Source organism: Lepidochelys kempii, chromosome 2 (genome assembly GCF_965140285.1).
Source record: "Lepidochelys kempii isolate rLepKem1 chromosome 2, rLepKem1.hap1, whole genome shotgun sequence".
In the NCBI taxonomy this organism is placed as follows: Eukaryota; Metazoa; Chordata; order Testudines; family Cheloniidae; genus Lepidochelys; species Lepidochelys kempii.
In genome coordinates, this window is record NC_136381.1 from 173734553 (window position 1) to 173753842 (window position 19290).

The window sequence follows — 19290 nt, forward strand, 5'->3', positions numbered from 1 at the left end:
AATGAGAGCAAGACCAAGCCTTAAAACTCTGCTTCATTTTGTCAATATTGCCAATGGGTGTTTTTCCCCCATCTACAGTGCCGGGCATAATAAGGCATGTGAAACAATAAGAGAATGGAAAGAGTAAGATAATTAAATCTGTTAGGGATTCACAGTCTAATACTCAACATTGCAATTGGATCCTTGCACATACATAGAGTTCCTTGGAAATCAGTGAAGAAGTTATTAGTTATTTTAAGATCTAAATGTTTTAAAAGTTGAATGCTTATTTTAATTTGATATATAAAATAAGCCAATTATGCAATTGAATAGTTTTGTATACAAATGAGTTACAAATAGGAATATTAACACATCACTAATACATTCACTGGGTCTTAGTGAATAGATATGGTTTGGTGATGCTTCATTCTTAGTCTGTTCCTCCAACCCCACTTTAAACTGGCTTTTTCTGTTTCTCTGTGTTTTGAATAATAAGAGTACCATTTTTCCTCTCTCTCAAAGTTACGACTTCCAGGATTGGCATATCCCTGCTGCACATTAGTAGTTTTTCCTTTTTTGCAGCTCTTTTCTCCCTTCACAAAGACAATTTGGGGGATCATTGCTATGTTCTCACTGCAGCTTATTCACACAATAGCTTTTCCTACTGCCTCATTATTTCATCAGCATTTGAAAGGGCCTGTGGTTTTAGACAAGTGGTTAGTGTGAATGTTTTACTTGTGCTTTTTAGCATCACTTTTTAAAAATATGCATTTTTATGACAAGTTTTTCATTAGAATCAGATTGTTGAAGCACAGAAAACAAGCACTGAGGTCAACTGAGTGGCAATCACAACTCCATCCAAAACAAAAAGGAATGCAAATGCTCACAGAGCTAAAATGGACTGCATAAAAAAAAGCAGATGTGCCTTGTTATTGACTCAAAAGGTGAGGCATAGGCAGAGAGCAGTATGCAGCAGGATGTGGAGCAGACAAAAGTGAGACAGAGATAAGAAGCAAAGAATAATATTTGACCACCACCAAGAATCGCAATGAGGGGGACGAAAGCCCTCACTACAGGTTTTTTCTCTGCAACTCAAAACAACTTGTGAATGATGAACTGAGCCTGAAGTGGTTTTGCATTCAAAAAACGACCACCACAGAGAATGCAAGTTGCTATTGTATGAAGGTTTTATTGGTATTAGTATGGGGCTGTATTATTCATGAGTGCCAAAGTGTTTTCATTTGGACTCATTCAGGGTATTAGTGAAGCCAAGCTTTTCAAGCAGATAAAACAAAAGCATTACTTTTAAAAAAAAATCTCCCTAAAACACTCTTAAGAGTTTTTGTCTATAATGCATGTGGCATACACAGGATGACACTGTGTGGTGCAAAGGTTTTATCAGCATTAATTTGGGATGGCCTGTGTAATTCACTAACGGATTTTCCACTCGTGAATAATATGGCTATTCCTGATATTTTCATTGGAAAAATAATAATTTAGTAGATTAATAGAATGTAAGGACATAAGGGACCTTTAGATCATCTTTTCTGACCTCCTGTATATCACAGGCCATAAATTTGACCTAGTTACCCCTGTACTGAGCCCAATAACTCTGTTTGACTGAAGCATATCTTCCAGAAAGGTACCTGGTCGTGATTTGAAGATTTCAACATTTTCACCGTTTATGACTTCATAGACAATGAGACACCCACCCTGACCCAATATAACCAAATCCTACTTATATTACAGCACAAGCTTTCTGATGGCTAACATTAAGCTACTCCACCACATTCTCATAGGGCACAATACTGATGGTGGTGCAGCCATCCTTCTTCCATTCAATCTTGGAAAAGGCTTCTTTGGAAAAACAAAATCCTCTGACTGTACCCGTTTTGTCAGAGAAAGCCAATATAGACATCACGTTAATTCACAGATCTGCAGCCAGGTAAGGTTAACAAAAAAGAATAGATAAAAATGCTATCCAGTATTGCTCATCACCTTAGGAGACTAAAAATTCCACACTGACAAAGCCTCTGACACTATGGCCCCAAATCCCTTCCAACATGAGAGTTTCACAAGTGATTTCTGTACACACATAACAGCACTGGTCACAGCCTGGCTCTAATTAGACTTAAAGAAATAGACTTGGAGAACACAAGAATCACGCCGCAGTCATGGACAGACCATTACCTCTTTCCAGGTACAGTTTAGGTCCACCCCTTAAACCTAGCAAACTTTCTGGTCCCTTTCCTGTGGGCGTAGCAAAATTCCTGACCATTCTCAGAGCAATCCTCACCCAGTCAACAAGTCAGTGAGTGGAAACATAAGTTAAACTTTATGACCTTCAACCGGCCAAAGCCATCACCACAACGGGCACCTCAACATCAGAAGCTGCCAATCTACTTCTTAAAGGGCATCACCTGCCAAATGGCTGACACTAGCACCTACACAACATACATGGAATTGAAAATACAGCTCTCCCCTTTCACACAACAAGACACGCACAACACGCTGAGAGAACTCAGTCACCCCGTGTACCTCAGATCCATGAAAACAGTCGGGAACACATTAGATCCCTATGTAAAGAGGTTGTTGGAATCATCTTTGAAAAGGGAATTCTATCCACCACCCTAAAATCATGCCGCAGTGTGCCAAGTACTCGAAAAACCATAACCTGATCCGGTGAACCTTGCCAAATATTCCCCAGTATAGAACATCCCATTTTTAGAAAGGTAATTGAAAATAAATATGAAAGTTATCCATGATTACATCTGTCCATGGCCAAAATCTGCTCTGTTGAGCTTTAAACCAGGACATAGAACAGAAACAGTGCTGATTGCACTAATGGATATCTTCCTCTGTCCATGGGCGGGAAGAAAACATTCATCTCATTTTATTTCATACTCCTTTTATTGGTTCTATCTATAATATTTTATATATTTATTATATAGGATTGTCATAGAGCAAGAGTCAATAACCCCCCCACCCCTGCCCCGCAACTGATTACTCCAGGCTTTTCAGGCCATTCAATAATGGGCAGAACTTCTCCGCCATCAGGACACTCACTTGTGGAGTTCCATCAGCCTCTTATTTCCCTCACGCTATTTGTCATCTGTATGAAGCATCAGGGGGAAGTTGTGCCACATGAATACATATGCCAGAAGCTTCTTAATGAAAGCCAGCTCTACATTTCATTTATTCAGTGATAAAAACTCTATCATGCAGCTGTCCCAGTGCCTGGATAAAAGGCAGTACAAGAACCCAGGCAACAGTGATGTGTTGGTGGTAAGTGTTTGCAGAGTTAACCACAAACACCACAAGCTCACCCCTTTATCAAAAGAGTCTTCCCACAGATCATCAGTTTGGCTCACAGCTGTGGAGAGCTTCTGGATTCCTCACTGCTGCTGGATACTCAAACTAGCTACAGTGGCCAAAAAACACCTCCTTCCTTCTGCTGCCAAAAGTGCACCTCTGACCTCCTCGTTTACGCAGTCTACTGTGATTATGTCCAATGTTCCAACCCTTCAAGCAGCTTCTGAGAGTTGCCAATTATGTTACATTAGTTAAAACAAGCCACAAAGGAGGTTTCTTTCTTTGCCTGAAAAGTGGACTTTCTTCTCTCAATTAAAATACTTTTAGGTACAAGATGTGCAGCATTAATTCTTGTGCCAGTGAAAAATTTAAGGTCTGAAAGCTTGGGAACTGTCACAGATAATATGCCTTATGCCAGTGGTATTCTGTGAATCTTCTTTACAATGGGATGCAGCCCATTGATTTCTTTTCATAGCAGGTCATGAGTTATCAGACTTTATAACCTTGACACTGTCTATATGAAAGGTATTGTAGATAATTTTTTGAGTGTTCTAAAATGAATTAGTTAACATTTTTCTTTCCCTTGATGCCTCCTACTTAGATTGTTATTAAGACACGCTATTTTTACAGGAGAAAGAATATGAGAAAATGGTATCAATACATTTTTTAAGAATTCTGAGAGCTTTCTTATCCTCCCCTCCCCCACCCCCGGCAAAATTGGTGTCAAAATAAGTGACGGTGCAGTGCAAAAGTTTTATCGTCACCGTGATGGCATAGTTGACATCTATGCCAATCACTAGTTGACTAACAATTAAATTTTTATGACATATAATCATGTGTTCTTATATGTCTCTCTGTGTTTTACACTACACAATAGACACATATGTATACACATATATTTTTAAAAGATACTGAGAAGTGCAAATTTGTACAGGTGTAGTACACAGCAGATTACTGACAGAGAACAAAATATATAAAACTAAAGGCTTCCAGGATCAGTAATATTGTAATTTATATTGTAATGGCTAAAGAGTAGGATTTAATTTGATAATTAAACAACCAACCAAAAAACCCAAGAATCATGTTTTTTCTCTCCATGGTCCTTTTATCTCTGGAATTAACAATTTAGGTTTATATTTTAAGAAACTGTGTCCTTGCAAACATTGAATGTCCTGTATTCATAATCTTCTTCAATTGCCAAGTTAAAAATAAAGCACTCAAGAATATTTTCCCTTATTGAAAATTCTCCTTTGTTAATAAAACTACAGTATATAAATATTGGATTATGGATAATGCTGTAACATAAATAGACACCACCCAGTAGTTTAGTCACATAATATGACTCACTTTCAAAGTGATAATTTGACAGATTATATCCTCTACAGGTACCAAATTCACACTAATATAGGCAGGTGCAACTCCATGTAGAGCTATTAAAGTTACAGACACATATGCCAGCTGTGAACGGCATCACAAAGGGTATATAAAATGTTTAACAGAATGTGAAAGAAAAGTAGTCACAAATACAAACCACACATTACATGGCATAAATGTAAATGGCTGTATTTTGGGGGCAAAAGGTAGTGACACATACAAATGAAAAGGAATGGCAAAATGTCTCTCTTTAAATAACACTTTCATATTGAAGGGTAGTGGTAAATTCTAGCACAAAAGGGCACAAGAAAACACACTCATAGTTTTGTATATTAGGTCCAAAGAAAACAGGGAGGTCATGTGGAAGTATCTTTATATCATGTCATCATCTCTTTCAAAAGGTAAAGACTAGCTTTAAGATGGAAATCTATTTAGAGGGTATTAGTAGAGCATATCAAGTAGTGAATCTATTTATGGATTTACAATTGTTCATAAATGTGATTTACTTCTGTCTTCTCATTCATAACTACATCACCAATGATACCATTTTCCAGAGCCAAGTGATTGAAAGTGCTGTATAATTTGATTTTTTGTAACTTGAAAGGCCCAGTTTTGTGGGCACAGGTTCTAGATTTACAAAAGTTTGATCTGGTCTAACAATGGGCTGGTCAATCTAGCAGAGAAATTTAACGATCCAACGGCCAGAAATTGAAGCTAGACAAACTCAGACTGGAAATAATGCATACATGTTTCATGATGAGAGTAATTAACCATTGGAACAACTTACCAAAGGTCTTGACGGATTCTCCATCTCACTGGATTTTCAAATCAAGACTGGATGTTTTCCTGAAAGATCGGCTCTAGCAATTCTGTGGGGGAAGACCTATGGCCTATGTTATACAGGAGGACAGACTGGGTGATCACAGTGGTCCCTTTTGGCCTTGCCAATGCCATTGGCTCTGGCTGAATCCCAGTCACTGCCTGGGATGGGAGACTTTGTATCCCCCATCCCCACCTGTGTATCCCCTTTTCCTTCCCACCTTATTTCTTCTCTTTCCTATCCCTCTACTTTTTCCTTCTGTCTAATAAAAGTCTGACTTAGCTGGCCATGTTTTGCTACACTGAGCCTGTGACTAAAGAGGTCTTTAAAAGCAATGCCCCAAATAGTGTATTGCTGGTATGAATTTGCCAGGTCTTGGAGTGGTTAATAAGACCATGTGCTATGCCTGTGTTTATCGTGCAGTGAGGCCACAAATAAGAATCAACACCAGAGTTACATTTTCTCCCTTTGCTGTTCTTTTCTCTCCCATTTTATGCATGTCTTTTTTATTCCAAGCAGCCAGGAACGGGGAACTGCGGCCAGTGGGAGCTGTGGGGATGGTGCATCAAGGCATGAGCAGTGCACGGAGCCACATGCCCCCCCCAGGGGCTGCAGGGACATGCTGGCTGCTTCTGGGAGCTGCACAGGGCCAGGACCAGGGCCAGGGCCAGGGCCAGGGCAGGCAGGGAGCCTGCCTTAGCCTTGCTGTGCCACCTAACAGGAGACGCTCGAGGTAAGTGCCGCACAGCGGGAGCCCGCATCCCAACCCCAAGCCCTGAACCCCCTCCTGGAGCCTGCATCCCGTACCCCCTCCGGCACACGAATCCCCACCCACACTGCAACCCCCTGCCCCAGACCTGACTCCCTTCCCGGAGCTAGCACCCTGTACCCCCTCCTGCACCCCAAGACTCTGCCTCAGCCGGAAGCCCTCTCCTGCCCCCAAACCCCCGACCCAGGCTCAGCCTGAAGCCCCCTCCCACACTCCAAACCCCTCGGCTCCAGCCTAGAGCCCGCACCCTCTCCCGAGCCCCAACCCCCTGCCCCATCCCGGTGAAAGTGAGTGAGGGTGGGGGAGAGCAAGCGACAGAGGGAGGGGGGGATGGAGTGAGCAGGGGAAGGGGCAGGGCCTCAGGGAAGGGGCAGGGTAGATTCTGGGTTGCTTTTAAATTCAAAACGTGATCTTGTGCGTAAAAAGGTTGGAGACCACTGCTGTATAGCAAAATCCAAATCTTGTTTAAAATTCTTTAATGTTGGACAATGACAGGGTGATGTTAACACCTTTAACTGTTTGGGTACATTTATTCTATTTAAATTAATACAGCAGGTTGTGCAAATTTTTCACATCAAAACCTCAGACCTACTCAAAAAGAGCCTGGGGCCAAAGTTTCATTATACTCATGACACTCAGGCTGTGTTTGCGTAAGACTAGTAGTCAATTCCTCTATACACAAAACTGTGCAAAATTTAAAAAAAAAAATTCAGCAAAAATATGAAGTGTCAGGAACACCTAAACATTTCATCAGTTTGTGTCGATTTCGCCAAATTGTTGTGATCAGAAAATCCTAACAAATAAAAAAACACATAAATAAATCCCATTTTGAAAATTTCATTTTTTAAATTCACAATTACTTTTAGTTTTGAAATTTCCTTTAATTATATAAAAATAAAAACAAACAATACACAAAATTGAAATGAAAATTTCATTTCAGCTTGAACAAAACTTTTCACAAGACCCAAGTCTTTTCATTAACTTTTTGATTCACTGAAAACGTTCAAAAATTTCATGTCCAGTTCAGCCTGAAATAATCCTGCCACCCCACGATTTTTTAGAATTGCTAGCAAACTGAAACATCCACTATTTACTGAGCACTATTTCTATAGCTAGGAAATTGTTAAACATTTCTTTCCCAATTGACATTCTTTCCTGCCTCCAAAAATAGCTGTCCTCCTCAACAATTCCCAAATTTCTTCTACCTACCTCTTCTAAAGACAGATAACGTAAGTAATGGGGAAGGGTGTAATATTAGAGTGTGCTGGGTTCTAGGAGACCCTGAAAGGTGCAGAGAAGGGCCATGTCTTGGAGGTTTGAGTTTTCAGATTCAAATGTCCAACTAAATTTAGAGGGATGGGTTTAATTACATCCCCTCTGAAGAAAACTGCAAGCACCAGTTCACCAATCCCTTCCTGAACCAAGCCTTGCGGAGCCCTAACACTTATGCATGAATCTTCCCTGAGTATTAAGAAAAACAAAAGTTCCTAAGCATACATCTAGTTATCTTAGGGTTCAATCTGATGCTATTAGAGTGAATGGCAGACTTAATTCCACTTGCCAGGACTACAGCACATTTTAAGGCACACTATTAAACAGAGTTGCATGCTGTCTGGTGAAAACTTCACATTGGCTCAGATATTTTGAAGATAGTAGTCACCTTAATACTGAAAATTCAGCCCTACAAAGTAGGGGTTGAGTTCAACTTTTATGGGGTTGGAGTTTAACATTTTCAAGTGCATGTTTCCTTATTTTAAAGCCTTTTTTTGTTTTTGTCTCTTTCGATGTAATGACTCAGCAAGAGAAGATTTCTTCTTCTAGATAGTGCAGTCACCTGGGGAGCCCCATTTCTCAGTGATGGTACTATGAAGTAACAAATATCTATATTTCTTTACAGTTAATTTGATTAGTGATATCTCTACTTCCATGATGTTATAAAATAATTCAACATAACAACTGAGCTATTTTCCCTTAGCTATAGAAACAGAAACAGAAAGAGAGTTAGTCCTCCTGTCATTGACACTTGTGTAAATCAGGAATTGTTTCAATACCACCCATGAAAAGGAATATAGAATTAGGTATTGGATATGTACAAACTGAAGTTTCAAACAGGGGTAGTCTTAGACTAGTACATCTCTTGAAACTGTTCAGAGGCAATATTTTATTAGAACTTGTATTAGAAAAGCTAATAGAGACATGTAAAACTGAGGTTGCTTCTTTATGTTTATTGTCTGTGTAACTTGTATGCATTTACTTTTCCTTACCATTTCTAAGTTTTCTATTAATTAAACATTTTGTTTATTTTTACTCCAAATGGGTCTCTAGTGTGCAAACTAAGTGTGTCCCAAAGTGAACTGATAATTGAGAGTGGATTTCACACTTGAGGGGTGATGAATCAGCGGGGAAAAGTCTGAGTGTCTGTTAGTTAAGAACTCGGGGAGATGAATTTGGGGAGACTCATGACCAGAAAGGGTTGCTGAGGTCACCTTTTAAGGAGTAACTAGGCTTGTGGAAGCCAGGGTGAGGCCTTTTGCTTATCGGTTAACTGCTGGTACCAGAGTTCTGAGCCATGGTAGCATAGCATTAAGGAATGCAAAGTTTCAAGGCAGATAGTGAAAGAATTCCTTATTGGATGGGGTGATTCCCAAAATGTCACAGCAGGGTAAGCTGAGGTAATGATCTGGTTGTTCCATGATCAGGGAGAACCTGGCTTGGGGGATTGAAAGGTGAGGGGAGGTCTGTCCCTCTGATTTTGACTCTCCCTTCTTTTAGTTTGGGTGAAATCCCTCTATAATTGCTGCACAAGGATAAGACTCAGTGGACCTCCAGGGACCATAGTTGAGGCCAAGAAGGGGAAGGATCTTCTGTACATAGAATTCTCTCTTTTGAAGTCATGTGAGATCATTCTACCTGAAACAGCATTAATTTACTTCAGGTTTTATGCCTGCAATCTCCATTGAGAGGGTGTTGGGAGTATTTGGGTTTTTTTAAAATGCTAATTGGCAAGGGTGTCTTTCAAAGTTCCTTCCCCACTCTGAACTCTAGGGTACAGATGTGGGGACCTGCAGGAAAATCCCCTAAGCTTATTTTTACCAGCTTAGGTTAAAACTTCCCCAAGGTACAAACTATTTTACCTTTTGCCCTTGGACTTTATCGCTGCCACCACCAAGCGTCTTACAGATATATAACCGGGAAAGAGCCCGCTTGGAAACGTCTTTCCCTCCAAACCCTGCACCCCCTTTCCTGGGGAAGGCTTGATAAAAATCCTCACCAATTTGCATAGGTGAACACAGACCCAAACCCTTGGATCTTAAGAACAACGAAAAAGCAATCAGGTTCTTAAAAGAAGAATTTTAATTGAAGAAAAAAAGTAAAAGAATCACCTCTGTAAAATCAGGATGGTAAATACCTTACAGGATAATCAGAGTCAAAACATAGAGAATCCCTCTACGCAAAACTTTAAGTTACAAAAAGACACAAAAACAGGAATATACATTCCATTCAGCACAGCTTATTTTATCAGCCATTTAAAGAAATTATAATCTAACACATATCTAGCTAGATTACTAAATTCTAAGACTCCATTCCTTTTCTGTTCCCGGCAAAAGCATCACATAGACAGAGAGAACCTTTGTTTCCCCGCCCCCCCCAGCTTTGAAAGTATCTTGTCTCCTCATTGGTCATTTTGGTCTGGTGCCAGCGAGGTTATCCTAGCTTCTTAATCCTTTACAGGTGAAAGGATTTTTCCTCTGGCCAGGAGGGATTTAAAGGTGTTTACCCTTCCCTTTATATTTATGACAATGTCATTTCAGAATAATTCAAGAGGAGGGGAAGTTGTATCTGCATAGAGAATGTTATATGTGATATTATATCTTCCAAAGTCAATGGGGGAGGAGCAGAAGACATAATGGAGCACAGAGACTGATGAAATGTCCACGGTGTGGGGAGAGGTGGCAACTGCCCACTTTCCCAACTAGCAAATGAGACCCCTGCTGATTGGGCTATCTAGGAAGAGACATATGTTTCCCATAGGGAGAGGGGAACCAGAAGAGCAGTACAGAGGCCAAAACTTCTACTGGACTGGGGATCCCATCCTTGCAGATTCTCAGGATCCACAGATTTGAGAGGTCGGAATCCTTTCCCCATCTCAACCTCAAATCCCCTTTTAGTTGTGAATTCCACAAGGTCAACCTCACTATACTCCTTCCACAATTTCTTTTGGAGGGAACAGTTTTGATATTAATTTTCCAATCTCTTTCCCAAGTACCCACAACATTTTAGTACAACATTTTACAGAAAACATTTCACCAGACTACTAAACAATCATTAGGGTCAACACCAATACAGTATTGCTGTGCATCAAAGTTGAGATTTGGTTTAAAATAAATAATTAACATTTATTTTACATGAAATAGATAGAGTTTGCTGCAGGTATATGAATGTTGGGAAGGAGAGATCTCTTACCTCCTCTTTTATTCAGCTTTGCATACCCTGGTGCATAGCTACTAGCCATAGATGATGAACTGCTGAAGGAGGAGTGGGATAATGCTGAGAGCAGTGGTTCATCACATTTTTCTGAAAGACAAAGAAAATAAATACATGTATTTCCACATCGCTGTTTAATGGGTCAGACACACTAGAGAGAATCTATACCTTGGATATCTTTCCTAGTTACTTGTGTGCCCCTTATTATAAGAGTATCTGAGAGCATCACCATCGCATTCTAGACTCCGGAGTGCTCGGGAAGTACTATGATCCCCATTTTGCAGAGGGCGAACTGAGGCACAGGCAGTCGACGAGGGATAGTGCCCTAGCCACTTGGGTGTACTTCCTCTTCTTAAGGATGCATAGATTAAAAAATATACCCTCCCACATTTGAAATATCTTTTGGCAAGATAAAATAAAGATAGTAAACATAATTAGAGCAACTATCAGATTAACAGAAGACAATATGTGCACTTTCAATGCTTGGTGAAGGTGTTAATAACCTGACTGACAATTTTATTCATAATTTATCAAAGAAAATAATTAAATTGTGATCTCTATATAACTACAGATTGCAGATGCAGTGAGAAAAAATGGAAATATAAGGGATATAATATGTCCTTTTTTAAAGTAATCTTTCTAATCCTTTAAAGCACTATCCATCTATTTTGCATAAAATAAAGAAGGTTAACTTGGGTGTTATTGTCCAAGATGGAGAAAAAAAAAAAAGAATTTCTGCTTTGTATAATAAAGAGTTTAAAACAAAATCCTATTGTTGGATCAAATTATGTAAGTAAAGGCGGAAATGATTAGCTTTAGATACCTCAGCTGCTTAGAACAATTAATATGCAGACCTTTATTCTAGTTTCTCTAATATTTCTGCGCAAGTGTGAAATATATGAGTTTTAATACTCTCCTACATCTTAAGTACAATCTCACTGCAGAGAAATTAAAAATAACTAAATGTTTTAATGCATACACCCCAGCAGAGGCTCTGCTATAAAAGTAAAACATCTCCTATTTACATGGATACAGAAAGTTAGCTCAATCCCAGATGGGCAGCATCTCTACCACAAAAACACAGCACTTCATTTTGGTCCAATTAGAAGACCATGATCAGGGGAGAGGCTAAAAATGGTTCTTGCATGTAGAATGAATTAACTGTAACCTCAAGAGAGGGTGTTTACTATGGGTCAAATAGAGATCATGAGTGAGGTAAGTCATTTATAATGATCCTGGTCAACTAATATTTCCAGTCAAAAATAATTTCTCCCTTTCTCTTCCTGAATAAACCAAATGTATATCTCTATATAATGAAAAAAATGTAAACAGTTCCACAACTATGAAACAGAACAATAAAACAGAAGGGGATTCTGATTAAAACTAATTAATATTATGACATTTAACAGTCTAATTTAGATGTCCTCACAAATTAGCTATCATTAGTTAAGAAAGGGTGGGTGGGGAGAATATATTTCATACTAGCATAGAAATATAGGCAAACACTAGACAAAAGGACAACTGTTAGTTGTTCTAATGACTGTAAAGCACATAATTTCTATCTTTAATGCCATAATTGAGTTTAGCCAAATAGAAAGAGGGGGAGATTTATTTTAAATTCTATTTGTTCATTTTACAAAACAGAACTTTTGATTTTTGTTGTTGTTTTAGCCCTAATTACACAACAGAATGCAGACAGACAGATCTCCGCATTGTTTCAGAGTGAAGTTCCAGGCAGACACAGAGGTATGTCCAACACACATCTCATTTCAAGACCAGGGCCTCAGACACTAATACAGACATTAATTAACTGAGTTGATTTGTGTGTGGAACTCAAGTTACTTGAACAATCACCATAATGGGCATTGTTCACATGAAAAGTACAGTTTAGGCCCCAAATCTATTTATTGAAAAATATTTTATTGTTGTTGAAAATTTAATTAAAATGTAGAACCCAAAAATTAGACATGCTTTTTTTTCATAAATAGGTGCATAGACTTAGGCTAAGTCTATATTTAGATGCTGTAAGAAATGGCTTGATTTAAAAAGTGCTGAACACTCATTTGCTGACACTGGCTTCTAAGAATATATCGGCCTGCGTAGAAACTTCTGGTGGCTCAGTACTTTTGAAAATCAGGCCACATGCATGCTTAAATGTGTATGTAGGAGTCTAACTTGCAAGTCCTATTTTTTTTAAAAAAATCTTGGCTTACATGCTGATCTCATTGAATCCTGAACAGTGGCATCACAACAGCACATGAGAACTGGAATGAGCACTGGTTCAACTGCTCATTATAAATATTTTCAAAAACTTAGACTTTTTCCCCAGTCAGTTATTCATAAACAGGACATTTTCTAATGTATTTGGTAATTGTAAGTATTTGTCAAGTAGTTTGTATAAGGAATTTTTGGCCTATAGCTTGTTTGCAAAACTGTTTATTTCCACAGTTCATTTTAGTGCTATGTGGCCAGCCATGTAAGTCATATGACATTATCTCTGTTCCCTGGTTGGATGGTTGAAACATTTTCAGAAGAATATTTAATGACAAACTGCAACTAAGAAAGAAACTTCCAGGACAAGTTTGGCTAATAATCAATAATAAACAAGATCAAAAGTCTTTGAATATTGAATACTCACTATTAATGAATAATATGATTACATTGTGAGTTGATCTTGTGACTTTAATTCACAAAATGTTTCATGCATCAGGGGCTCTGTTTTCAAATTAGTTTCTTATCTTACACTACTTGACCAACTCTTCTAGAAACTAATTACAAACCAAAAGTTAAATTGGCCATCAGTTACAATGGATGACATAAATAAATAAATAAATACATAAAGCTGTGTGTGTGTGAGTGTGAGAGAGAGAGACTTGTTTTTATCTTGTCAGTGTTCCTTCTGGATAAATACCATATACATTTGCTTAGGAATCAACACACCTATTTTACAAACCTCCCAGAAAGTTGCAGTTCCTACTTTATCTCATGTACACTAGGACTGAAAGATCAACTGATGTAAGCACAGAAGAAAAGCTTTATTATGATGAGGATGCTTCATTCTTTGCACATTCAGGCCTCCTATAGACAAAGCTTATATTGAAGAATATGTGGTTTTTAATATCTTTTTATCATCAAATTCTTAACATTATGTGCCTTGTCTCTGTATTGCCACATTTTCTGGACCATAAACCCTTTTATGCAATATTTCCTCTGAGGAAAAAATGCCTGCATCTTGATAGAAAAAAAGAAGAAGTAGGAATGAGAAAATCTATTTATAAAGTACATTAACAAAATACAATAGATCTCTCTAGTGTCAGAACTAGATAGAGATCATTGAACACAATGGGAAGCAAAGGATAGATTCTTAAGAATATTTGTGGAATAAAGGATTTATCCTGATGGCACACTGAAAAATATGAAAAAAGGTAAAGTGGGACATTTTGACCGAGTCCTTCTTTCCAATAATGATCTGTATCGGAAACCTAAAACTGGATTTTAGGCAAGCTGTTCAGAGACAGCACTCTACAGATGAAAGAGATGGCTCCACAGAGCAGGTGCTTATCAGAAGCTCTGTTCTCTCACCAATTCTGGTAGCCAATGAGAAGATCATAACATATAAGGGCTTCTCTTCCCATTTGGAAATGTCCATTACTGCTACTGCACTTTAAATAAATCACAAGAAAAATATATAAACATGATCAGAAATGGTGCTAGTATTGAAATCACTGTCCCTTGTATGTGTTGTCCATGAGGGCATCTCGCATACTCTCTCCCAAAAGAGCAAAGGAATGAAATAAGGAAGCCTAAAACAGCTGAAAATAAAATTAGGACCCCTGTAAGCAGTGCCATGGCAATATATTCCAGGCCTGGTTTGAAGACTCAAATCTGCTCTCCACTGTGAAAAACAAAAAAAACAACAAATGTGCAGTCCTTGCTAAGTACTTGTACAAAGGGAGCCTTCTCTGAAGCACTCATTAATCAGCTGAACCCAGGGCTATCAACCTTGCTTTCCAGTTCTCACTCTCTCTCAAAAAAAACCAAACCAAAACAAAAAAACAAACAAAATAACAACCCCACAAACACAACGACAAACAGACCAGATGACATGGCTTTTCCTGCCCTATGGACTTTCTTAGATAGGTCTGGGTTAATTTTAGTTTTCTTGCAAAACTCCTTTCATTAGCAGACACAGACACTGAAAGACACCAAAAAAATAGGCAGTGCTGCGTCTGTGTGAGGGAAACTCACATATAAAGACCTTTTCTGAACAAAGCTCAGGAGCTCAACTGGCTCCTTCACTTCCAAGTCATCCTTAAAAACACACATGCAAAAAACTGGCAAAGAAAGCAGCTTTGCTCTTAAAAGGCTCAGAGTAGCTGGTTGCTAGTTCAAGTCCTGGTTCAAGCCTGCCTCTTTGGAGAAGCCTACACAGGGAGCAGGAGCCCACAGCAGCAAGTATTAGAGCCAGGGTATATAAACTCAGGCTTATGATATGCTGCTAAAAATAGCTGTGTGGATGTTTGGGCTTAAGCCTACCTCCCCTTCCTAGGTTTCAGAGCCTGAGCTCCAGCCCAATCCCAAACATGTCCCCAGCTGTTTTTAGAACTGTAGCACAAGCCCAAGTGTGTAGACCTGGGCTTTGAGACTCACTGATGCGGGTTGCTCCTTACTGCATAAATGTACCCTAAGGTCTTCGCTGCTGAGACTTTTCAGTTTCTCTCCCATCAAAAAAACAAACTTTTCTCCAACTTCATCCTAATGATGCATCCTATTGCCCACTTGTGTTACAGTGTGGCTAAGAGGAGGGAATGAAAACTCACATTAAAGAACTTGTTTGGGATCTGATGACCTTTCATATGGAATTGCTTTCACCATTGAAATCTTCTCTCTTTGAACTTTGTGGATATTCCTAATGTTTCAGCCTGTGAAGCAGCAGTTTCCTTACATCCAGTGAACCCAGAAGACCATAATTCTGATAAAGCATCTCAAAGGCCACAAAGTAAACCACAAGTCATTTGAACGTCAATATCTGGACTCAGCAATTTTTTGCTCACAAAGTTAATTTTTGATAAGACGGTATAAAATATCTTGGCCAAAACCACACAAACAAAAACAATGAAATGTTCTCTAGCAATCTATCAGCTCCCAGTTTAAATTCTGGCATTAGATTGTGCGAAGCTTTAATCTCAGCGAAACACCAAGAACGCCCCTGAATCTGATTTCACAGTGGATGGATTGCTTCCACCCTTGCTGATCATCTCATTGTGATACGGTGTTTTACTCTAACACTAATGTCCTTTTTCAACACATCCTAATGACTCAGTCAGTGCAACACATGGGAGAAAAGATGTGTACTGATTTACCTGCTGAATTCCATTTTGAACACCTTTATACACTGCCGCCATATTAGCTCCACTGTCATAGATGTGTCCCTTGCAAATCAGCCATACCTAAACATTCCTTTTTCCGCTTCTAATAGCATCCATAATATCCTGTCCTGTTTTGGCTTGGATAGCAACAAAATCTATAAAACATGAAACAGGGCCCCAACTATACCATTCAGGTCACACTTGGGGCACTACATGGATATTGTTAGGGCCCTATGCAGAAAAAAAAAGTGAGAAATAAACTTCTTCTCCTTACAAAAACAAAAGAAAAATAAATAATCCAGGGTCCTTTATGGGCTTAGGCCCTCTTCCAAGGGAACTGTTGAACTCCCTTTGCATGCCTGTAGGTCAATAATTTAGATATCCATCTTGTGAATGTAACGGCTATTTTAATCACTAGCCTTTCACCAACATGCCACATGTGATGCATATGCATTTCATATACTTTTGAGGCTATAGCTTGGCTTTTGCACTGGCTTGAAATGACCAGGGTTGGGAAAAAGTCAAGTAAATGATGTAGATTTCCTGTGTTGGTGTTGTATGCTCTCCAACATGCACTTTCAACTATATCAATTTTTAATACTTATCTTGGGGAAGCATCTAATAAGCAGGACAAGAAACCACAAAAGATCTCACTTTCATGTTGACAAAAAATCACTCTCATTTAAAAATCTCTCTATGTTAAAAAGCTCCCCTGAGTGAATTTGTGAGTTAAAAGGAAGGGTTCTATTTAAAATGAATAGACTGCTAAAATGCTATTAAAATTATATTAATAACTTATGGATAGTATATAGCCCAAAAGAATTAAAATTAAAAGATTGCTTATGTAGGGCAAGCTAACATTTCTAAACCTGTATGAGATTTCCAAGATATATATATATTTATTGGATCATTTAGCCTAACTTCATAGCCAGAAAAGGTGTGATGCCACAGCAGAGACAAATCGAGGGACCTTAGTTTTCAGTTTTCACTGTTTTCTGCAGAATCCAATCTTTCACTGACTAAAAACAGAATCATAATCCTTTCTGATACAGATATACAGTAGTCTTCCCCATATAAGTCAATGTACTGTGCCCTGTTAATCAATTACAGAACACTGCCTCCAGCCAGAAATAGCAGCAACAAAGGAATAAACTCTACCCCACACCATTTGTATCAGAGACGTGTTAATGCCAAAGGCAGCTTGGGACTGTTTAAATGTTAACATTATGAAGCAAGAGCACTCTTCTTCTCTCCTCCATTTTGTCCCAATAGCCTTGGCAACAAGAGCTTCTGCCACCATTATAGGTATAATGCAACTTCAAATGCACTTACGTTCCAGTTCTGAGGACAGAGTGAGTGTTTTTTCCAAACACACCAAAAGGGCTCCTTTATAAGGGCAGGCAAAGGCAGAAAAATTTATGTTTATGTTCTGCTGTTTACTATAGGTGAAATTCACCCCCATGCCGTGGTGAGCTGGAGCCGGTTCGCACCGGTTTGCTGGAACCGGTTGTTAAATTTAGAAGCCCTTTTAGAACCGGTTGTTCCACGAGGGACAACCGGTTGTTCCGCGAGGGACAACCGGTTCTAAAAGGGCTTCTAAAATTAACCGGCCAAAAGTGGCGCTTTAGGCGCCGACTCCATGGGTGCTCCAGCCCTGGAGCACCCAAGGGGAAAGTTTGGTTGGTGCAGAGCACCCATCAGCAGCTCGCCGCCCCGCCCCCAGTCCCAGCTCACCTCCACTCTGCCTCCTCCCCTGAACGCGCCGCCCCGCTCTGCTTCTCTGCCCCCTGTAGGCTTCCTGCGATACAGCTGTTCATGCCGGAAGCCGGGGTGGACTGAGAAGCAAGTGGTAGCTTCGCGCTCAGGCCCAGTGAGGCGGAGGTGAGCTGGGGCAGGGGGGGCACGAGGAGGGCCGCCCGCACCGCAGCAGGTAACCTGGGGGCACGCAGGGGAACCGCTCTCCGCCCCAGCTCACCTCCACCACCTTGGGCCTGAGCGTGAAGCCGCCGCTTGCTTCTCAGCCCTCCCAGGCTTCCCGCACAAACAGCTGATTCATGGGAAGCTGGGGGGGGGGCGGGGGTGGAGAAGCAGAGTAAGGCAGCATGTTCAGGGGAGGAGGTGGAGTGGAGGTGAGCTGGGGCCGGGGTGGGGAGCTGCCAGTGGGTGCTCTGCACACACCAAATTTTTCCCGCGTGTGCTCCAGCCCCGGAGCATCCATGGAGTCGGCGCCTAAGGCACCACTTTTGATGTGATTGGTGGGGGGAGTGGCCACTTCCCTCGCAGCTATGCTATCCCGCCCCTAGGAGCCAGAGGGACCTGCCAGATGCTTCCTGGGAGCTGCCCCAGGTAAGCACTGCCAGGACTCCTCACCTCGCCTCCCGGCAGGTCCCTCTGGATCTTAGGGGTGGGGTGGGCACCCAATACGGTGGCCCACGAGACCCTCCTGCCCAGTTCTGGGGGCAGTCAGGGGAGGGAGGTAGATGTGACAGGAGTCCAGGGGGGTGGGGGTAGGCAACGACCCCCTCGTAGGGTGAGGAGGAAACTGGTTGTTAAGATTTTGGCAGCTCATCAATGCCCCCATACACAGAACAAACAAAAGTCCTGTGTACCACTTAAGGAGCGAAAATCCTGTCACCACTGAAGTCATTGATAAAACTGTCATTAACTTCAATGGGAATAGGATTTTATTCAAGACCTCTGAAATTTCATTGGGTTTGGAGTTCCACCTGAAACACCGACTGAACCTGTAATTTTGTTTGACTAAAGATACCAAAACCACCAGTCTTCAAGTGCTTTGGAGTGACCACATCTGCACTGGACTTGAACCTGACACACTCTGCATTCATTTGGTAAGGCTAGGAACATTGATCAGAGCAGGACATGGATTTTATTGTTATTCCTGCATATCTGTAAACATTTTGAAGTTGCTGTTCTCTTGTGGATTTTAACTTTGAACTCAAAGGATGGGAGAGATTACAAAGCAAGCACTGTTCTAAATTATGCAAGAGGCCTGTAACCTTCAGCACTCTGGTGCTGCAAAATGGAAATTCTGTGTTGACTGCAAATAAATGTAATAGCGGTTCTTTCTGTGGCAAATTCTAGGACTGTGAAATAACTGAGTTATGCAGAATTTTTCCAATATGGCCACTGCTCACACTTCCACTTGAAAATGTCCAAGACTG

General features: G+C 40.2%; 1 protein-coding gene across 6 annotated transcripts in view; it reads right to left on the reverse strand.

The window, feature by feature from the left end:
- CNTNAP2 (contactin associated protein 2) overlaps positions 1–19290 on the reverse strand; it is a 1669434-nt gene that overhangs the window by 1140480 nt on the left and 509664 nt on the right. For all 6 annotated transcript variants that reach the window (XM_073332778.2, XM_078851686.1, XM_073332785.2 and 3 more), the window contains exon 2: positions 10719–10829. In XM_073332778.2, coding sequence (XP_073188879.1) covers positions 10719–10829 — 111 coding nt within the window. The remainder of the gene's footprint in view (positions 1–10718; positions 10830–19290) is intronic.